General features: G+C 37.9%; 1 protein-coding gene across 1 annotated transcript in view; it reads left to right on the forward strand.

Moving 5' to 3' along the window:
* ZNF385D (zinc finger protein 385D) overlaps positions 1–21,425 on the forward strand; it is a gene marked incomplete at its 5' end in the record, with an annotated part of 408,829 nt that overhangs the window by 258,172 nt on the left and 129,232 nt on the right. The window contains one exon of the mRNA XM_084222785.1: positions 20,575–20,717. Within this exon, the coding sequence (XP_084078911.1) occupies positions 20,575–20,717 (143 nt within the window). The remainder of the gene's footprint in view (positions 1–20,574; positions 20,718–21,425) is intronic.

Below are 21,425 nucleotides of genomic sequence, written 5' to 3' on the forward strand. Positions count from 1 at the left end.
CTAGCACTGTAGATACAATCAAAATGTGATTGTGGAATGACTTAGAGAAAGGCAGGCAGCAGGTAAAGTGGGGGGCCTGCAGGTGCTGCAGCAAAATGGTGCTGGCAGCAGCACCCTCCACAAACACTCCAGGATGACCAAACAAAACTGCTCTGATTGTCGCTACCTTGAAACAGAATTGTCATCACGTGCTATCATCAACACACAGGGAAAAAAATTATGTAAATACTCTGAAATTAACGTTCTGAAGACCATGTATGATGATGCTACATGTCGCTGTGACACCCAGGAAACTCCACAGATTTCAGGAAGAAAATGTAGATGTATAGTACATTAATTTATTTTTACTTCTTATTATCCCCTGCCCTATTTATAAAAAAAGCTAAATGTATCCAAAAGATTCAGTGCAGGGATGAAAAACAGAACAGAACTGTCTCAGGTAGGCAGTCTTTGATGATACTTAACATTGAAAAACATTAACAATTAATACTCTTAAAATATCCCTCAGTTTTTTCTAACAATGTTTATGTGATTTGTATAAGTTTTTTGTGCATTTCTAGTAGGAACATTTCTTCACTGGAACATTTACAAAGATAAAAATTGCATGATACTTTATTGTAATTTATTATGGGAGGGTTTTTATGGTAAAAGCTATGCCAGCACATTTTCAGCAATACAAAGCTCACTTTAGATTCATCTGCAAACAGAAATATTGCCATCTGACCTCAGTATATAGTCAAATAAATTATGAATATTTTATATCAAATATCTGTTTGAGAGACTCCAGCTGAGCTAATATCTTCCAAGTCACAATGATAAGAAGAAATAATGGTAATTATAAATTGTTAGCCCTTTCTAGATGCTCACAGCAATAGATGGTTAATGCTGTCAGAGAATATTTACCATAATGAATAAGTTAATTTTTAAAAAATCTTTGTGAGGTGTCTTTGATGGGCAGATTTCCAATTTTGCAAGTTTTTCTGTCTCTGTAGCCATATTCTATTCTAGTAAATAATGTTGGGAGCTGATTGTGGTAGTAAATTAGTTAAGGTAATATTGATGGTTTGTCTGAAAGAAGTTGGGCAGCTTTTGAAAACTGTTGGTATAGTGTAAGTATGGCAACTGCTAGCAGGCATCAAAAAAAGCTCTCTTGTAAGTTCAAAGGTCTTTCAGAAAAAATTGAGCTTTCCTCACTGATACTGTTTTTACTTAGATCTGTTCCTGGAGAAGGAGGATGTTTCAGAAAGTAATTATTATTTGTAATGAACTGTGGAAAGTGTTGGACTGTGCTAACAGATTTGCTCGAACTCAATTTCATTTACTGGACCTAACATCCTGGGAAACTTCCATGGCCCCCAGAAAAGTAAGAGTTTCAGCTGTGCTGGAATATTAAACTAGACCTATTCTAATTAAGGTAACTGCCAAATAATTTGTGACAGTTGTGTTTAATGTCTCCAGTCATTTTAAATGCGAGTTAAATGCTCTTTAAAAACTTAAAACTGATTATGAGCAGTGTAGTCAAACTCTGGCAGCCAGTTGGGCAGTGGGCCTGGGGGAGAGGCAGCATGATCTGGGGGCGGTGAAGAATTCAGCTGTTTGGGTGCAGATCCTCTTTAAACAGCTGTTCCCTGTGTCTTTGTGGGAAGGGGCAATGAATGTGACGGAAATATGAGCTTGGGTGATTGGATAATTTCAATTGTATTGGCCTTGTGTGGGGAGTCTCACCTATGGGAAGATGCATCTGCAGGAAGGAACGCAGTGCTGCAGGTCTCACCATGCTAGAGGAGCTCTGAATACCTGTGGGGCTAGACTCCATCATTCCCTTCTCTACCTCAGCTTTGATGGTTTCCATAGAAAGGCTCAGGAATCAACAGGCAATGAAAATTACCCTTTTTTTTTCTTTTTTTTTTTTCTTTTCAGGAAGTGTTTTAAAACCACAAACCTCTTTTCTATAAGCTTAACATATGCAACTTTCTACTGCAAACACACATAGTCATTATTGTTCTTATTAATTTCTGTTACCAAGTCATCTGTGCCCATAAGGATAACATGACATTCTTGAGTCAGCTGAACTGTTTAGTTCTACACACTCCTAGGCCTAAACCAGTTCCCTCTTAGGCTTACATTTGCAAGGAATTAATCTATGTGTGCAGGATGGTGGCTTGCAAGCTTTCCTGGTTATGTACAAGTTTGTAGAGTAACTCCTAATTCACAAATGTCCTCTTTTCATTTTAGTTTTATTTACTTTCCTGGGGCCAGCACTCCAATGCCTTGTTGAACTCTTTGTTTGCCTCATTAAGGCACATTACTGGCATTGTCATTAAAAAAAATCAAGATAATTCATTGAATAGTTTAGTAGTTTCTGGTGATTCTCCTTCAGTTAACAAAGAGCATTAGTTAAGCAGAAAAGCAGCAATAAGAAAAGCCTGGGGTTTCTTATCTTCCCTACCTCCCTCACCCCCACCCCCTCACCAGCAGAGGAGGCTTAACATTTTTCTTAGAGCATCATCTCATACAGCTCTGTTGAAGTTTCTGACCACAAATCATATCAAGCTATCATTTCTGTGGGTTTGTAGCTCAGCCAGAAAAAGCTGCATGTGGGAGAAGTTCATTTCTAGTCTGCAGGATTTTGACATTTGCAGTTGTGTGTCTAGAGCTACTGAATGGACATGTATTAAAATTGTATATGGGTAATAGTTTCTAGTGACAAGAAAACTGTAATTTGTAATTAAAAAAGTTGGTTTGACCTTTGAATGTGAAAAGGCCAAATAACATTATACTACTATAATATATAGCACATTTGAAATTTATAGTGCATTTTAGGGGTAAAGAGAGAAAATCTTGTACTAAATCACGTCCAATAAGAGGCCATTGCCCATGCTGTTGGAGCAAGACCACAAAATTAGGCAAACATTCTCAAAAATAGATTTCCATTAAAAAAATTTAAAGAGTTTCTAGTCCCCTTGGGTGTGTATAGGCATTTACTTTTTACATGGGTTTTTCAGTGTGTGACAGCTCTAAGAAGTAGCTCATGTCAACTTTTCCTGGCTTTCAGTGAGCAGAAAGAATCCTGAAAAATCCTGAAATCATGTGAGGTAGTAAACCTAACACAAGGGGCTTTCTAGTTGCATTTTTTTTTCTTTTCTTTTTTTATTTGGCCTAAAACCAACTTGCATACATCTGCCGAGGAAGTTTTAGGGAAACACTGAAGGGTCTTATGAATACAAGAAATGTATCCAATTTGTGGGAACCAAATTCTCAGCAAGTGGTCTATTTACTTTAGGCTGTCAGACACTGAATTACACGGGATTTTTTTAGTCTTGTTTTGGTGTTCTTGGGGTTCCACCAGTCTTAGTAGTTTGACTTTACCAATTTATTAGCATGACCAGGCATGGTCTTGGCATTGCTCTACAAAAATATGTTGAAAAGTGCCCAGTGTAGCAACCTAAAGATGAACTCTGCATTGTTTGATTTTTTTATCCCTGCTGCAATCCCAAGGCTACAGGCAACCTCTAGAACTTCATAAGAGTTCTGTTAATACAGTTGGTGCTTGACCTTGGACACAGAGATTTATTTTACTTTCACAACTTTTGGAACTGTACATACTCATGTAGCTGAGCACCTGGGTCATTTAATGCCTTCTGTGAACTTAAATGGTCAGTTAAGTGAGAAATAAAATGTAAAATTTTTTGCCATGTGGTAGCAACAGAACTACATAGCAACATGAAACAGCTGTCTGTGCTCTACGTTTTGTCAATGTACTTTAAATATAATTTAGCTGTCTGAAGAGTGTAATAAAGAAATCCTATCACTCCCCATTTAAATTTTATCTATATTTAGACAAAATTACCGTGTATACTGCCGAAGTCCAAGTGAAACAGAATAGCCAGAAATACAGGTTTGGGGAGTCTTTTCTTAGATGATAAATCAAGTCTTTCTGTAAAGCAGAAAGAAAGGCAGCAGATTTGTGGAGCTACAGATGCCATGTGTTCAACTTTAGGGGAGCAGAAGCTGTAAGGGCCCGGCCTAATGCAGATATGTGGACAGCAGAACTGTGCCAGCATCAGCACTTTATGGCTGAAGAAGATTGTGCAGATCTTGAATTTTCTCATGGTTTGGCCAACACTGCTGAAATTGCCTCAGCCTTTCAGGTTAACACATTCTGCACAAAACATTCTGCTGTGAATCAGGTGATTTATGTTTAGTTGCAACTCCAGATCTGTAAAGTTGGCTTGAGCTTAAGCTCTGGAATGCAACCCTTATACAAGCAAGCTGTGTTTGGTTTCAGGTTTCTTGGAGGCTTGCATGCAAAATTGCCTCATTACTTGAATTGATACCTCTAATTAAGCAGATTCAGTGTGCTGCAATAATTGTCCTTTAGTATTTCAGCTCAAACTAATGCCCAGTGTAACTCTCCTTAAGCCACTGGAATCATATAGAGGGACTGTCTTCTCAACACTATCTTCTTTTAGTAAGGTTATGGGAGTTTTTAGCACCATCTCTAGATACAGGAAGCATCTTCTTGTCACAGGAAGTGTTTTCCTGTCACTGAATGATTCTGAATTTTTTTAAATAATGTCAGCAAGAAGGGATGGGTGTCTTCTTGCATCTTTGGCAATGTACTTAGAGTATCTTCATTTTCATCTGCTGTTTATAGTTTCATCATGTATTTCTCTTCTGTATCTTGGTACTTTGTGGGTTTGTTTTGCTTTTAAAGAAAACAATGACACATTCTGGATTATACAAGCAAATTCTCTTGTATATGGCGATGTGAGTTGTATATTTGGGGTTTTGATCAATCCTTCAAATTCAGAACCCTTGGTAAATTTTTAATTCCTTTTTAGTAAAATAGCAGATCTCTTTGTTTAAAACTCATTGTTATTTAACGTTTTGAATGTTTAGCCAGATGGAATCACCCAAATATGGGATGGACCCACTCCTGCATGCACTTCTGAATTAAAAAATAATTAATTTTTCTGACGTTGTTTCACTGATTTGAGGGATTGGAATAGGTGAGCATGTGCAAAAGTATTTGTAGGATTGAAGTTTGTCTGTGACTTAGCAAATCCTTGAATTTCTATAGCAATCTGACAATTGGTTGGCTCACTTTATGGTTTAAAATAATTTCATTTGTGTAAAATGTATTGTGAGATTACCTCTTATGGAAAGCAAAGATGATTACAGTATGTGAGGCTCCCTTCACTCTTTAGCAGTGGAGTGGGAGGAGAGCTCTAGCTTGTCAACACATGGCTCTGTTAAGGCTCTTTGCTCTTGCATTGTCTTCCTTGCTTCTTAGGTTTTGTAAGGTTTTTCTGATCACATTAATAACCCAAATTCATTAAAATTCAAAGGTTTTTGTTTTTGTAGAGGGGGTGACTTGCTCATCTCAAGTCATAAAACCATACTGAGAAATTACCTTAAACACTTGACACAAAATCCAATTAGATAAAAGCCTGTTGGCTAAATTTAGGTGTTACTTTTCTGTTTTAATCTGAAAAAGTAATACAAATATTAGAAATGTGTCAAATGCTGTGATTCAAAAAAGTTAAATTTGATTAGGTCTTCATTCCATATAATTGAAGCAAAACAATGCAATGGCTTAACAAGGATGAGAGCAAATATCTATATATAGATATATCTATATATAGATATATACTTACAGCATACTCAATAACACCTGGAATTATAATAGATAGACTTAAAATTGTGAAGCTGCAAGATCCTGATCCTTCTGATCTACTTGAATTATCAGAAAAGCACACACTGGAATTTTTCTCCTCTTGGTGCTGTATTCTATTTTATCATGGTTACAAGGCTTGGTAGAAATGCTTTTAAAAACCCCACATTTCCTTTAGTATCTCTGAAATAATTGTGTAATGCAACAGAATAAAAGTTATTGATCTTCTTTTATTTTATTTTTGCCTCTCCAACTGAGAACGCCTTAAAAATAAAATAAAACATGTCAGCTGAGGCTTTTTTTCCCTGTGGAATAAGTTTTAGTGTCTTTTGCCCAAGGCTTGATTTTTTCAAACACCTTAGGAAGAAGGTAGATGGCAAATAGCCTTTGACTACAGCAAACTGAAATGTTTGAGGTGGGTTGCTTTTATACTAGGCCTGTTTCAATATATATTTAGAGTTAGTTCAAGGAATGCTGAATTATAGACCATTAATAAGGGCAAAATGAGGGCAAAAGCAGTGAAGGCCAAATTTGATTTTTGATACACACAATGTGAAATTTTAATAGTTACATAGGACTAGAAGTAACTATTTTGACTAGTGACATTGTGTGAGCAAGCATGGCTCTCTCTAAAATGTTTTTTAAATGTTTTATAACATTTTCTGTGTTTGATTCCTGGAACAGGGGATATAAAATTTTAACATACACAAGCTATGTTGCGGCTTGGACCACAACATAGCCAGGCTGACTGAAGAGCAGTCCATGAAAGGTACAATTACTTGAGATTTTATCATATTTCTTTGTCTTTAGAGAGGGTTTCAGGCTGTTTCTGGCCTATGTAAAAATGCAGATGAATAGTATTTGTCCCTTCAACCATGCCTTGGTATCCCTAGCCAGCAGTGAAATCTGCACATTGGCATGCAGACCACTCCTTGCCACCTTTCATATCCCTGCGGGGGGTGGTTTTCCCCCTGGAGTTTTTGTTTGTTTGGTTTGTTGTGGTTTTTTTTCCTTTTAGAATTTTGCCCATATGAAATGGTAACCGAGATACACAGGATACTGGTCTGAGCCTCCTGTTTACAGTTACAAGCTGTGTGGTCTACTCAGGAACCCCTATAGCAAAATATGTATCAGAACCTATAAAAATTTCTTTGCTTTTTGCATGAGGAAAAAGCTCTGAATAGAGTGAACAATCGCATGTGGCTTTTTCATGGAATAATTTTATGTCACATGATGGTAAAACATGCTTAAGGAACATCAGGATAGGATATGGAAAAAAATTGAAAAGTCATAACTTCATACAGCTTAAAGAAATGTGTACATATTACTAGGTTTACATTTTTTGGCCCACAGTTTGTGCTGCTTTACAGAAAATTCTTGTGTGTACTTGTATAAATGTAACTGGACTGTAATCAATAGAATTATCCACCAACAAGAACGATTTATATTAGCCAGGGGCAGGGATTCCCATTCATTAAATCTGTGGAGGACAAGCCTTTATCTATTTCCGTAGATGCAGCCTGGAGCATCCAACATGTCATGGATTAGATAAATTGGGCTTGACATGCCTGTGTTTCTGGAAAATGGGACAAAAATTTCTTTTGTCCTTTGCGTCTTGTCTGCAAAAGCAGTAGGGCTTTTCCCCCACCTATAGAGAATGACAGGAGATAGTTTTACTTGCTTGAAAAACTTTTTTTAAAATTATAGGCATATTTTACGTAGAGATTTGAAAAAAGAGCTGCCAGCATTTTCACAAGTGTGTGGAGAAGGACAGTCAATCTAATAACTGTGACATATTCCACCGCTCAGAGCATTTGCCTAAATCAGCTCCATCAGGTGTAAGCTTGCCAGAATTGAAGTTTTCATAGTCCCTTTTTTATAAATAGCTATTGTGTTAGAACTTCTCCACTGTAAAAGAATGTATTCACTTCCCCAGAAAAGCACTAGCCCTGAGGTCAAGGGATTTTTGTGGGCTGCTGGAAACACAAGCTAAATTCCTCCGTGAAGTGAATACACATTTACACAAATCTAAACTGCTCCAAAATGGTATCATTGTGCAAGTCTCCCCAGTCAGTCAACAGCCCCACTACTGGGACATTTCCCTGAGGTGCTGAGGACTTACAGAGCAGGCTTCAATATGAACCTTTGATTAAAATACAGACCTTGATTTCTTTAAATTTTTGAAATTTTTAAAAGAATTTGTTTCTACATTATGTGTGAAAGTGTAGCTTCCACTAAAGTGTAGATCTGAAGAGAGGATAAATTCTGACAGACCTTTGCAACACAGAAAAAGTTGAATTTTTGCTGTTTTATCTTCTTATCTGTAAGCAATTGTGTCTTGAAGCAAAGCATCAGCCAAATTAGTGCAGAGGAACAGATTAATTATCAGTAACTTTGTAATTGTTATGGCATGTGCAAACCCACAGCCTGATTGAAAAATTATTAAAACATGGTTTCAAACTGATCCTTTAAGACAGGGAATAAAAAGGTTTATAAAAGTGAATTCAATATAGTCTGTTTTGTCATATTTTCCCTGTTGCAGAAGGGTCGTGGCTGGGATCTGTTAGTGAGAATGAAGGTACCCTGCTTGGGCAGTGGAATCAGTCTTTTGGAATTTTTGCTTTCTCTTTTCTTTCTTTTTTTCTTTCATTGCAGCTAAGCATGTAGAAGCGCAATTGCACAGTTTCTGGATGAAAATAAAAACGTTTACTCATCAGGATATACTGTGAATTAACACCTAGTTCTGTGTTCCAGCATATCATATGACACATGTTTATTTCTGTTTAAGAAAGGGAAAAAAATAGTAAAATCATTTGAATTGCACAAGAGCAGCATGTGATTGCAGTAAATAATGTTTGGCAAAGATGTAATTTGTAGATACCATAGAGTTACACAATTACTACTATTTAAGTGTGTTAAAACATGTCCTATTTAAACTTTATTAAAATTAAATCTGTGACTGGATATAGAATTTTCAGAAGACAACAGTTTAATTGATTCTGGCCAAGGTTCAAATTTCCCCCACTGATTTCCAACATCCCATTCTTTTATTTCCAATCGTGTTTTGCCTTCTGCTGTCTTTCTTACTTCCCTTTCTTTTCCCTCCACTTTTCACTCTCCCAAACTTGATGTGAACTCCTTGCCCTTAGCATTTTCTTCAGGGGTTTGTGCTCTATCAGCACCAGCTCTCCTTTTGTGGTTCCATGGTGAACTCAAAGCTCTGTCCTGCAGTGCTGAACTGCTGATAATTTGCACCCCTAGCTTTTTCAGAGAGATCAAGAATGGCTGACCACTTTATCAGGACAGCAAAAAGGTTCCTAGCAAGTCAGGAGTGATCTGCAAATTCCTGGTGAATTCCTCATCTCTTCACTCTGGAAGGCTGCTCTGTTGTTAGCGGTCACGCTTTTGTCTTGTGTGAGTGTTTGACTTGAACCTGAACTTTCCCGAGGTGGGGCAAGAGAGAAACATCTGATGGCACACCTCCAGTAAGATGTAAGCTGATCTCGGTTGCTTAATGCTGAGGGGAGTGACTCTAATCTGATCATCAAGTACTGGGGTACTTAGCAGAAGATATAGATATTTTTCTCTCCTCAGTACTTTTTTTTTTTTTAATTACCGGCTGGTAAAAATCCAAGGTATAGTCATGACTGATGTAGTGCACGTGTGATTTGAGATGGCATAAAGGTCTGTCCTAGGAAGGTTCAAACTTAACAGTTAACTAAATATTTTATCCCTCTCTTCCCCTGTCTCTATGGGGACAGCAAACTGCCAAGCACTGTCTGCTTTTTCTTTGCTTCTCAATACAAAGCATAGGTTGCCTGCTAGGAGAACTTCAGTTTTGCATCAACTTCTTTTCCAGAAACTCTCGGCCACAGAGCCTCAGGCTCTTGCTTTTTGCACAAACAGCCGTATCTCCTGAGGAATGAACTTGTTTCATCTCAATAAAGTATAGTAGAAGCTTATGAAAAGTAATGGGTTGGGGTTTAGAGGCAATTGGGCCATGTGATCTAATAGCCTTTTTTTCTGGCTTTACATCCTGAGAAAGCAAGATATTTGTGTTTACTGTTTTGGTTTAATTTTCTTTAAGAACTTTGGGTATTTCATTCAGAGTGGGAATTAAGTTATTTCATTGTTGGAAAAAGTTCCTGAGCCAAATAACTTGAAGTGTTTTTAATTTAGAAATGCATACATACAGGAAAAATGATGCTATGATCTATAATTTATCTTTGCAAGTATCTTTCAAACCACCATGGACTGAAAATTTTTTATGTCCTGTAAAACATAATTCTATCTACTGTGGCACTGGTCACTGTCCATTAGCAAATCCTGAGCTTTTGTTTCCATTCTAATTTTTCTACTTATTCTTTTACCTATCTACGAAAGATCATAAACCTAATAATTTTAAACACGTATGTGTTGGGGCGATTTTTGTGAATAAAAATTTTTGAGACTGTGGTAGTTTCTGATGTATTTATGCTGTTATGTATGGAAAGAAAAATGAAAAATATGATTTTATTTCAATAAGTACGTGTTTTTGTCATGCACATACATATAGGCAGGCCTGTGTACGCAGCTCTGTGAAGTTTATTCAGGAGGAAATCATGGTCCAGGCTATGCGACACTGGCGTAGGTTGACAGAGGTGTTTTCATGTCCATTGTTGGGTGCTACCTGCATGCCCAACAGCCAAGTGCAGCTGCAAAACCGCAGACTTTCTGCCCCTTTTTTTCTAAATGCACCTCTCTCCTTCCTTTCCTTGCATTCCCTCTGTGGAGCTAGCTTTGACTTTACTCTTTTGGCTTGGATTCTGCCATCCTTCTCCTAACTTCATCACTTTCTGAAGTTGATCAGCCTGTTATTCAGTAAAGCAACAGAGATTTGACAGCTAGCAGAAGACTGAAGTGGTACCCTGGAAACATGAAGTAACTTGTCATTAAGTTGCACTTACTTTGCACTACGCAGTTGCAAATATGTAAAACCAATTTCCAGTGAATTATTAATGCTAAATGGAATTATTAGTGCTGAAGAGAAGATGCATTGCTACACAGAACTATTTTCATAGAGTTTACTAGTGGAGTGTGTCCATTTCATGACATTAGTTACATATTCTTCTCAGTCATGCGCTTGTTTCATTTCAAGTAAAGACTCCAGAAGTTAATAGTTATTTCTTCCCCAAGCATGCTTTTGAAAAATGGCACTTTTTAAGCTGATAATATATTCATCATATTCAATATATTCATAAAAATGAAAAATTCTTTGAAAATCTGTTTGCAATACCGTGTTTTTCTGATTAATAAGCCTTGGAAATTTGTGCTCATTATACCATAAACATGACCTTTATAAAACCATCAGAAAAATCCAACTGCAGAATATGCCAGGTCAAAGACTTTTTAAAATGTCAAAAAGCATAAAGCTTTAAAATTAATGTGATTTTTATAATACTTGGCTGATGCTTGTATTTTTGCTTAGCGTATTTATTTATGGTGGGGGTTTTTTGAGCCTTTGTGGTTAGGATCTACCAGGAGACTGTGACCTCAGGGGAGCACACTTTGGGATGCATCTTAATCTCCTTCAGCATTTTCTTGTGTTTCAGTGTTTAGATCCAGTTAGTTTGTAACCACATTTTTGCTGGACATGATCTGATAAGATCTAGTATGTCTCCAATAGAAGCTACAAACCATATATTGACCCACTGGTTAGGAAACATCCACGATGTGTCAGTAAATAATGGTGCAATCAGTTCAACAGTGTCACAAAATACGTCTCTAGGCAGAAAGGTGAAGAGAAACACTGTGCATGCAGTTTTGGGGAAATGCACATTTGTGACACTGTGACCTTCCTCTAACTTCATCGGGTTGTAGTGCTCCTCTGAAAACATCCATGCTTCCCACCTTAGCTTGAGTCTGAAAGTAAATCTTTCTGCTGCAGGCTGGAAATCATGCTAGGGTAGCTGCTTTATGTGGGAATAACTAGCTAAGATCATGATGAGAATAGAAAGGAAACATATTTTTTTTACAGAAACACAGAGTGAGTCAGGGTAGAGGGCCACACAGTGGGTCATCTGGTCCCATCTCCCTACTCATCAGGGTCATCCTAGAGCACAAGGCACAGGACTGCGTCCAGATTGTTCTTGAGTATCTCTGGTGAGGGAGACTCCATAACCTCTGAAAATCTGTTCCAGTGCTCAGTCACCCACACAGTAAAGTTCTTTCTCATGTTCACCTGGAACTTCTTGTGCATCAGTTTCTGCCCATCGCCTCTTGTCCTGTTACTTGGCGCCACCGAGAGGAACCCAGCTTCATCCTATTGACACCCTCCCTTACAACACTTATTTACATTGATGAGGTCCCTTCTCAGCCATCTTTTCTGTCCTGGCATTACTACATGGTGGTGGAAATGTCTCTGTACATTTCTAGCTCACTCTGTGCAAAGCAGGCATTTCACTTCCTTGTTCGCTTTCTTACCAAAGAAAGTACAAAGTAGTACAAAACATGAGCAGTATGGGAAGAAACTGTAAAATAGGGCTGGGGATATGTAGTTTGCCAAAAGAAAATAGAATCATTAGTGCAGCTGTAGACTCATTGGTGAACTCCTCTTCCCTCTAGCATTTATGGCACCAAGGAAGAGCAAGTTTTGACATTGTCTATGAGATCATTCTAGTCTAAGCGAAAGCACGTTCAGTTTGCTGTTAGCCTACAACCAGGAGAGGATATTACAGTGCTCAGAGCACTAAATCTGGGGACCTAGAGGTCAGGTCCTTTGTCTGCCACAGATTCCTGTGTAAGCTTTGAGAAGAAGACTTTTGCTGTCTGTCCTTGGTTTCTTCCTAGCTGAAAAATTGAGATAATCTCTTGCCAGGTAGAAGTGTCCAGAGAATTAAGACAGGAATTGCATAGAGACAAAAGTAAAGGCTGATGGATATTTAATTTTTTTTTTTTTTTTGTAAGGCAAATAGAAATTAGAAGCTTCTTCATTCTCAAGAGGGAGGAGAGCTGAGGTTCATGGGTATCCTAGTTTGTCTTCTTCAAAGCCATGACTTTCTGTCTTGGGCTTTCTGGTTCTGATAGTTGGCATGGTTGATACTTGGTATGGGCAGCTGGCAATAAGCTTGTTAACCAAATTGGACAATTTCTAGTTGTTTCCTTATACTAGAAACAGACAGAACTTTACAGAAAGTGGAACATTCATTTTAGATCATGTAATTTTCAGTGATCCAACAGTTTCCAACAGGGAAAAAAAAAATCCAAATTTGTCTGACCAACTGCAATAAAAGCCCAAAGGATTCTGAAGAGCTCAATTAGGTAGGTCATGTTGCTAAAATAAAAAACTAAGTGTCTGCCCTTGTGCAATTTAAAATCCATATAAGAAGCGGCCCATAGTGGGTTAGACAAATTCCTTGCTTGACGGTATTAGGTACTGAAGTTCAGGTCATGGTTTTTCAGTAGCAATTATGTAAAAGTCCAAAACAAAACACACCAGTATTTTTTTCAGTAGATTGTTACCTGGGGTTCATGGCATATTTTAGATATGGGGCAAAAGAGGTGATACTTTGTGGGGTTAACAGGGGCTCTGACATTAATTACCCTCGAGGCCTGAGGTGAGTGAGATCTGCACAATGCTGAGCACCTCAGTCCCATTCAGTCAGAACAGTCATTGTCTCCAAGGTGGGCCCACCTTCCTGTAATGCAGATGATAAAGGAACAGGAGGGGAAAAGGTAGCAAAAGGGGAGCAGAAACCTTGCTTGAGCAAAGTAAAGGAAATAATGGCAGGAGATTATGGGTATGAGGCTACACATGCAAATTTGTCTCTGCATTTTCCCAGTCCAGCATCATAATCGTAGTTTCAAAGGTTTCTACATAATGAAAAGAGAGATTTACTCCTCTGTACACCTAGAGAAGTACATTTTCCAATCAAAATTATTGGGATATATGGTCTTATGTGTTTCAAAATTCTAGTATGTGTGAAAGAAAAGACTTTAAAAAACACTGCATGATGCATAGCTGCAGGCTTCTAAAACTAATAATAATAATAAAAAGAATTATTTTTCTAAACTAGCTCACTTTGCAGGAACTAGAGAACAAATATTTTCTCTAGAAAAAATAATACTTTGAATAGCAGCAAATGACCAGAGTTGATTCAAACTTTCCAGGTGAACAGAGTATGTGCTGAAAAATGCTGCCTATAAATAAACAGTGGGTACTGATTTGTGCCAATCTGGAAAAAAAAAAAAAAAAGGAAGGGAAGAAAATATTTTTGTAATGAGTCACTTTGAGTTGTTTGGATCTGGATGTTTGAATTTTGCCAATATTTAAATAATAAAAACAGTTAAGTATCTAAGTAGGAGATATAGGGTGATGTTTTAGGTGAAAGGAGAATTTCAGCTGACACAATGGTGGGGTTTTCCTCCCCTTAATTGTCCCTATTTTTTGGTTTGGCCAGTGAACTGAAAAATCAATTACTCACAGATCTCCACAGCTGAGACAGTGTTGCATTTATCCTCTTCAAAGTGACTAGCCACTGCTAGCATTGCTAACAGCAAAAACTGTGAAAGAAAAGCTTGTGTGGCCACACAGAGTACTTGATCCTCAAGCTGTCTCAGGAGAACCAGCAGGATTGAGGATGGTGTGGTTGGAGTCCCATTTTGGAGGCTCTTCTTTTCAAGGGGGCTTCAAATATTTAATACAGTTGGGGTTTTTTTTCTTTCGTTTCTGGACCTAAGAGTGATTATATGTAGAAGTATTGTGTTTAAATGTGACTATCGTATTTTTAAAGGATTTTTTTTGAGATTATTAAATATTGAAAGCACTCTCCAAAAAGAGAGCAAACGATACAGAAGTCGAAAGCACTTTAAGATCCTTACTTCCCCTTCTAAAAGAAATAAATTTTAAAAAAGAAATAAACCACTCAAAATGATAAAAAAACCCTTCAAGAAGCTGAGTTCTAAGACTATAAATGTAGTCTGAAAATAGATTTTCTGAGCACTAAATTCTCCATTCACGTCATTTGGTTACATCTAATCTCCTTTCAGTTCATAGGTAATAATGCGTCACCTACAAAAAAGAAATATTCAAGATCAAAAGTTTATCTTTTTATGCACGTACAAGACACAAGTTGCATGTTAGCTAACTTTCTGTATGCTGAGTTCATATTTCAGACACTTTATTACAGAAACTACAGCTAAGTAGTTTGGTGATTGGGTGTCATTTTTCTGTGCCAGGTTAGATCACTGGTACTACTCATTCTGGACATGAATTTACCTTTAAAGCGACGATTCAGCAGGTTTTGAGAAAAGTATCTGTTGTAAAAATGAAGGTTACCATACAGTGATAAAAAGGAGTGCCCTAGTGACTGTGGACCTTGACAAATTACATTAAACTAATTCCTAAAAGCCACATCTACAATTCATGTCATATTCTCTCTGTTAGACGCCAGAGAAGTTTATTCTTTTGGTTTTGGATGTCTTAAAATTTCCTGTTTTATCAGATTCCTTGAAAATATAATTGTGATATCTGTTATTTTAGATCATGAAAGAGCATTATTCACCATGGATGGCCTGCTGTTCTTAAATGCTTGTGTCTTTATTGTCTTTTCAAAAAAATCCCTCCTTTGGCCTACTGGCAAACTTGATTCATAACAAATTAAAAGTTCTAGCTAATACTGAGTTATCCAAATGTAAGCTTCTTAACATTTATAAGCCTGACCATGAGCTCCCCACATATCCTTTTCCTTTTTTACTTTAAAATAGCCTGAGTTATTGTTCTTGAAAATTTTCTATGAAAATTCCTGGTTTTGCCCAGGGTCTCTGGGATATATTTTAATGCTTAGTGCATGTGTACTATTAGATATTAGGTTCCTATATAAACATTACTAATTATAACTGTTGAAGTTCTTTTAAAGCCTCCTAAAAGTCAGCTTTTCAGTTGGAAATGTGTGGTACTTTCCCAGCTTCTCCACTGAGTCATACCAACTGAAAGGTTCTCTGAGCTTTTGCCAAGGCACAATGTGTATATTTTTTTGACCTCAGATAAGTTATCATGGAAATAATAAGAGAGGTGTGAGATGGGTTGCAAAACATGGAAATATCCATATCTTAGAGAAACCAGTTTATGATTCTGAAAACCAACTCAGACTCTAGGAAGGAAGGGAAAGGGTACATTAGTTGAGCATCTTTGCTGTATTTAAAATAGCTGTGGACATAGACAGAAGGAAAAACTTGCAAAGTAGTGAAGGAATGAAAATAAAATTCTGCAGAGATTTGCTTTTTCACTCAGTGTTTATGGTGGTAATAGTTAGTGATGGAAGAACTGCAAAAGATTTAGATTAATGGGGTATTAGTTTAGAGTTTCTGCCCAGTTTACATACCTCCAAGTTTCAAATGCATTGCAAAAAATTATCTACATTTTTGTGTCTGCAAGAGCTCAGCTAGATTCCTCCTTAGGGGAGACTTTGATAATGCATCTGGTGATTCTTTTTCTGGAAACTAAATCTGCAGTTAAGTTTAAATTTGAGGGGTAGGGAATGAAGGTGTGCATGAGGAAAGACTGTGCAGAGAAAGATGTAACATAACTTTCTCTATAGCCAAGTCACAAATAACATGAGGTGATTGCCAATTTGTTGAGCTGTTTGTTGGGAGACCTGTAGAATGGGGCTCTTGGCCTTGAAAAACAGTAAGGAAATTTGCTATTAAAAACCACCCTGCTTTATGATGTCTGCCCACTCTAGGATTATTTTGTTTGGTTTCCTATGTGTATGTTCAGACTTTGTGGTTCTCTTAATCCAGATTTTAGGGTGGGTACTCACAGCTGTTTATACTCTTTACCTAACACCGATCCAAGCAAAATTTCAGGTGAACTGGGCACAAAAATTTACATGGGAAACTTTATTTTCAGTAAGTGTTATTTCATTGAAAGCAAAATTTCCCCCAGAATGTGTGAACTTTTTGTAAAGAATTGTCACCAAAAAAAATTGCAAAGATAAGATTAAAACTTAAGAATTTTTAATAACTCATGGTTTCTTATTTTGAGAATGATTCTCATTTTAAAATCTATTTTCAGCTCCACAGTGAAACATGGTCTCTAAAGCCAAAAGGGGGTAGAGGGGAAACAGGGCAAAGGACAGGCATCAGTATTTGTTCTCATTCATACCCAAAAAAAAAAAAAAAAACCAAAAAAAAAAACCAATTCCTCATGGAATGGACAGTTTGAGGCGCAACGAGCAGGAATCCTCTCTTCATTTGTTTCTGTCATATTCCCTTGGTTCAGGCAAGAGAAGTCTTGTGCTGATTAAGTTCACATCACCAGTGATTTCAGGAGAACCCACCTGACTGGGCTCTGTCACCAAGAGCATGAACCTCATTTTGCACACATGCCTTTGTAGCACATGGGCTGTCCGTGCCCAGAACATGGTGTTATATTTCAAACCAGATTATCCAGCGGTAGGGCAAAATGTCTGGTCCCAGCTGGCGACGCAGAACTGCATCCCTGTGCAAAAATGATTGATTGACACTGGAGGAGTTCTCAAAAACAGGCTCAATGTGATATAGGAAGGGGCTAAGGTTTGTTGCAAGCTTTTCCCCAAACTTGTGTGCTCACACTTACTTTGGATATATAGCCAGTGCCTCTGTCCAAGAGATTTTCTTGCATGTGATTTAAATTGTCTGAAAATTAAAGAAACAAATGATTACTTCAAACTTGGGCAAAATGCTGAGCCAATTAGGCTTCTAAGTAGCATTATTCTTGGTCTTCCTACAAAGAAAATTAAGGTAACAGTACTGATGTGAATTTCTGAAATGTATAAACATTCATCTCCCATTTAGAATCTGATTCTTGTCCCCTTTAGAAAGACACAAGACTCTAGCATCACTAACTTTTAAGACTGGAATTAGAAAATACTGTATTATCCTGCCATTTTAAGGTGCAGCATGCCCCTCATAAAGGCAAGGTTGTCTATGTGAACTTCAGGTAAGAATAAAAATAGCAGTGAGCATTAAGTGCAGGCGGTGAACAAAATCTATCAGTGCTGTGGGATTTTATCCTGGTTTTATTGGTCAATGCTATCCAAACCTTGCTGGTAGAAAGCTTGTAAAAAGGCTGACATTGAACCTTCACACTCATTGTGTGTTGATCAGCAGTGCTGCATCTGCTCAGGGAATGCTGTGGAGGTCTTTGTGGAGAAGCATCCCACACAATACCAAAACTGTCATAAGCGAATTTTATGGTTCTTCATTGTAATCCAATGTTCCGTAACACTTGGAATTTGTCTGTGTACACTCTTCAAGAACTCTTCCCAGTGGTCTTCTACCCCTCTCCATCCCTCTGCTAATGGATTAGGTGTGAAATAGTTATTGTTGGCGTTCTCAAAGGTTGTCCAAGCTGAATCACAAAAATGGTTGCCATTGCTTCAGTTTTTCAGTTGCAGATTCTAGATTACAACTCGGTGCATGTTAAATGGAAAGAGAAGCTAATTTTTGCAGCCATAAACATTAGAGAAGTTCTTAAGCAAAGGCTCAGATTTCATGATGCCTCTCACATGCTCCATCATTTAGGGACATGTCTGACACTATTGAAAAAACAGAGCAGCTGTGCTCCTGAACATACTAATTTTCTGTGCCACTGTAGCCAGGACTGTGGTAGATTTTAAACTCTGTTCCAGAGGCTCTGAGTCCCAGCCAAGGTCCTGCAGATCTGGCTGGATTTTTCCATTTAAAGCTTGTTCTCGTCCCCAGATGGCTTTGCATCGCACTGGCTGGCAGCAGCAGGTGCGCGAGTGCCGAGTCATGCCACAGGAAAGGATCACAGAATAGAAATATTTCGTCCTCCGTGGCTTGGTACCTCAGATGAGTTTGGGAGAGCTCTAGGTAATCCGAACCTGTGAAGCTCTTCTCTGTAGCACTGAGATAATGCAGCCAATGGGCTGTGTCCCCAAGGTGACATTTCTCAGTCCAGTTTGCATTTTTTAGTTACAGAATGTTTGATTAGCCTCAAATTCTTTGTTATTGCCAGGCAAATGTTCACCTTGAAATTTCTGTGTGATTCTGCACAATCTCAGGTGCAATGTGTATTTTTTTCTTTAGTAAGAATGACTTTTTCCTTTCATGATGTGTGAAAGTTTTACATAATTAAAGCTAAGTATTTCCAGCATTTTAGAAAGTACCTTTATGGGTCTTTCCTATTCTGAGGTAGTATGATTGGCATGTTCAACACTACCTTATCATCATTCTGACCTGTTAGATTTATTTTTACAGTGTTTTTGTAACCATGTCATGGGAATGTAACAATTGCCAAAGCAATGGCAATCAAATACTTGATAATTCTATGCTGCTTGCACTCTGCTTTTCTGTTGCCTGTATCTTCAGCTGCAGCATTCAAAAACTTTTGGTTTCTTATACATTTAGATTGAGGTACAAGGTAGAAACTACCCCAAAAATGGGAGCTATTCTTGGGATTAAAAATATCATGAGATTACAGTGACCCCTAATCGACTACCTTTATTTTACTAGTGATTCTTAGTGAAATGCTTCACAGAGAAGTTGAAAGTTGGCAAAAAAAACAGTCTTCAAAATTTGGCTCCAGCTGATTTTATATCTAGAAGCACAACTTGGATGATCTTCTACAACTGGTTAATTAAGTCCTATAGGTTTAGCCCTCAGTTAGATGTGTAACATGACAAACCTTGTTAGCAGATTTGCTGGCCAAATACGGAGAGATGTCAAATATCTTTCTGACTCCTTTATATTTGCACTCTTAAGGGATGTATGCAACTTGTCTAACAAAATGTCTGTAGGTATGAGAGGGGAAAAAGAAGCAGATTTTGGATCTCTCCCTCTGTTGGTCTGTCTGCCTGTGTCCCTGTTTAGTGAGTAGGGCAAAACTCCCCTTTCTTTTTGTTTTTCAATGTTTCTTGGACTCTTACCAGCAGGTTTTTACAGTCTGTTGCCTGCCTCTCGGATTAGAAGAACACTGGCATATTTTAACAGTTTCCTAGGATCCAAATAGTCTTTAATTAACAGGGAATTGATGTTTTGGAGTGCAACCAATGTAGGAGACACTGAAAGCAGAGAATGAACTTGGATCCTTCCAGCTTGTAGCTGGCTATGGCCAGGGGCAAACAAATAAGCAAAATAGGGTCCACTGCAAACAGGTAGTGCCTTGTTAGCATGCAAGGGGATTTCTTCATTTGCATTAGGTTCCCACAGAGCTGGTGGTTAGCTGGGAGGAGCTTTCTGCTGCACAGATTTTGAAGCGGCTCCACCCCTTGCAAAGAGCAGAAAGTGTTCATCGGAACTTTCCCATAAACAGAATTTCAGTGGCTCCTGAAACTGTTATTTTTAGATTTGTATTGATCAACTGTTGAGGCAGCAAGGTATGTTGTGTTTGTGAGGTTTACGTTGAAATGGAAGCCGTTGGCTCCACGAGTGAGCATTTAATTAAAAAAAACCAGAAGTCTGCAAATAACATGACTTTTGCTGAGCTGAACAGCAAGTTGTTCCTTACCTTTTGAGTAATCTGCCTTTGGTAGGGTTGAGCAACAGGGTAGGGTAAAGCGCTGAAATTATAGGAGAATGAAACTAGTTGAAGGTCTCAAGGGAATTTGGACATATGCTGAGCTATTGTTCCAGATTGTCCATGGAAATAAATGGTTTATAAGGTAATTCTAATCACCATAGACTGAAACATGAAGCAATTTCTGGCAAAGAATTATAACCAACTCATTCACTGAGTCAGCTGTGCTTTTTTTTTTGCTAATGCAGTAATTTTTGGACAAGTCAAAATATATTTTCTTGATGTAATGTTGTCTTTTTTTTATTGCTGCTTTGTGTGTGTGTGCCTGTGCTGGTTTTTATCCCCCCACACTAATCACATCACCTGCTGAGTGCTTTCTGTTTCTTTGTACGTGCAGGTGGTACATGCCAGAGCCCTGCTCTTCCAGCCCTCGTGCGTCCTCCTGCGCCGCCCTTGCAGCCATCGCTGGATATTAAGCCGTTCCTCCCGTTTCCTCTGGACACTGCTGCAGCAGTGAATCTCTTCCCCAACTTCAATGCAGTAAGTACTCTCCCAACACTTACACTTCCATGGAAGACTCAAGTGGGCACAAAGCAGGATTTTACGCACTCCATTACACCTGGAGTTATCCTCTCCCTTACTGAGGGACAAATAGGTCTCCCAGACACGCTGATAGGCCATAAATTGAAGCCTTCCTGGGTGTTAGTCAGAAGAAATGTAGAAGGAAAAAAATTATATGATCCCGAGTGACATGCAATAAAGTTTCAGGCCGTATTCAGTCCCAGGCCTTGTGAATTTCCCACAGTAATTTAGGACGTGCAGAGCTTCACTAACTTACAGTTCACTGCAACTCTCAGAGAGGGAATGTTTCAGAGCATTGGGATTCTAAATCCCATCTCCAACACACTTCCTGAAAAATACTAAAAATTTACAGAGCCTAAAGAAGAAAACTCTGTCAGAGCAAATAAAGTAAGAATGAGAACAATGTTAGCTGCTGTATGAGCTATTCAGTGGGAAACAATCCAGGGTATTTTTTTCAGGTTAAGATGTGTTATTTCTCATGTCTTAGGTTTAAAATAGGATAGATTTCTCCCTTTTTTCTTTTACTTAGTCATGCTACGTATGATTATAAAAATCTCATTCCGTCTTTAGTATTTTAATTATTTTAGTGACATATGTCATCAATGTTGCAATTTTCCTGTTTCAGACTGAGATAATTAATGCTCTAAAAAAAAGGGTCTACATTGG

The sequence above is a fragment of the Fringilla coelebs genome (genome assembly GCF_963513975.1).
Source record: "Fringilla coelebs genome assembly, chromosome: 1".
In the NCBI taxonomy this organism is placed as follows: Eukaryota; Metazoa; Chordata; class Aves; order Passeriformes; family Fringillidae; genus Fringilla; species Fringilla coelebs.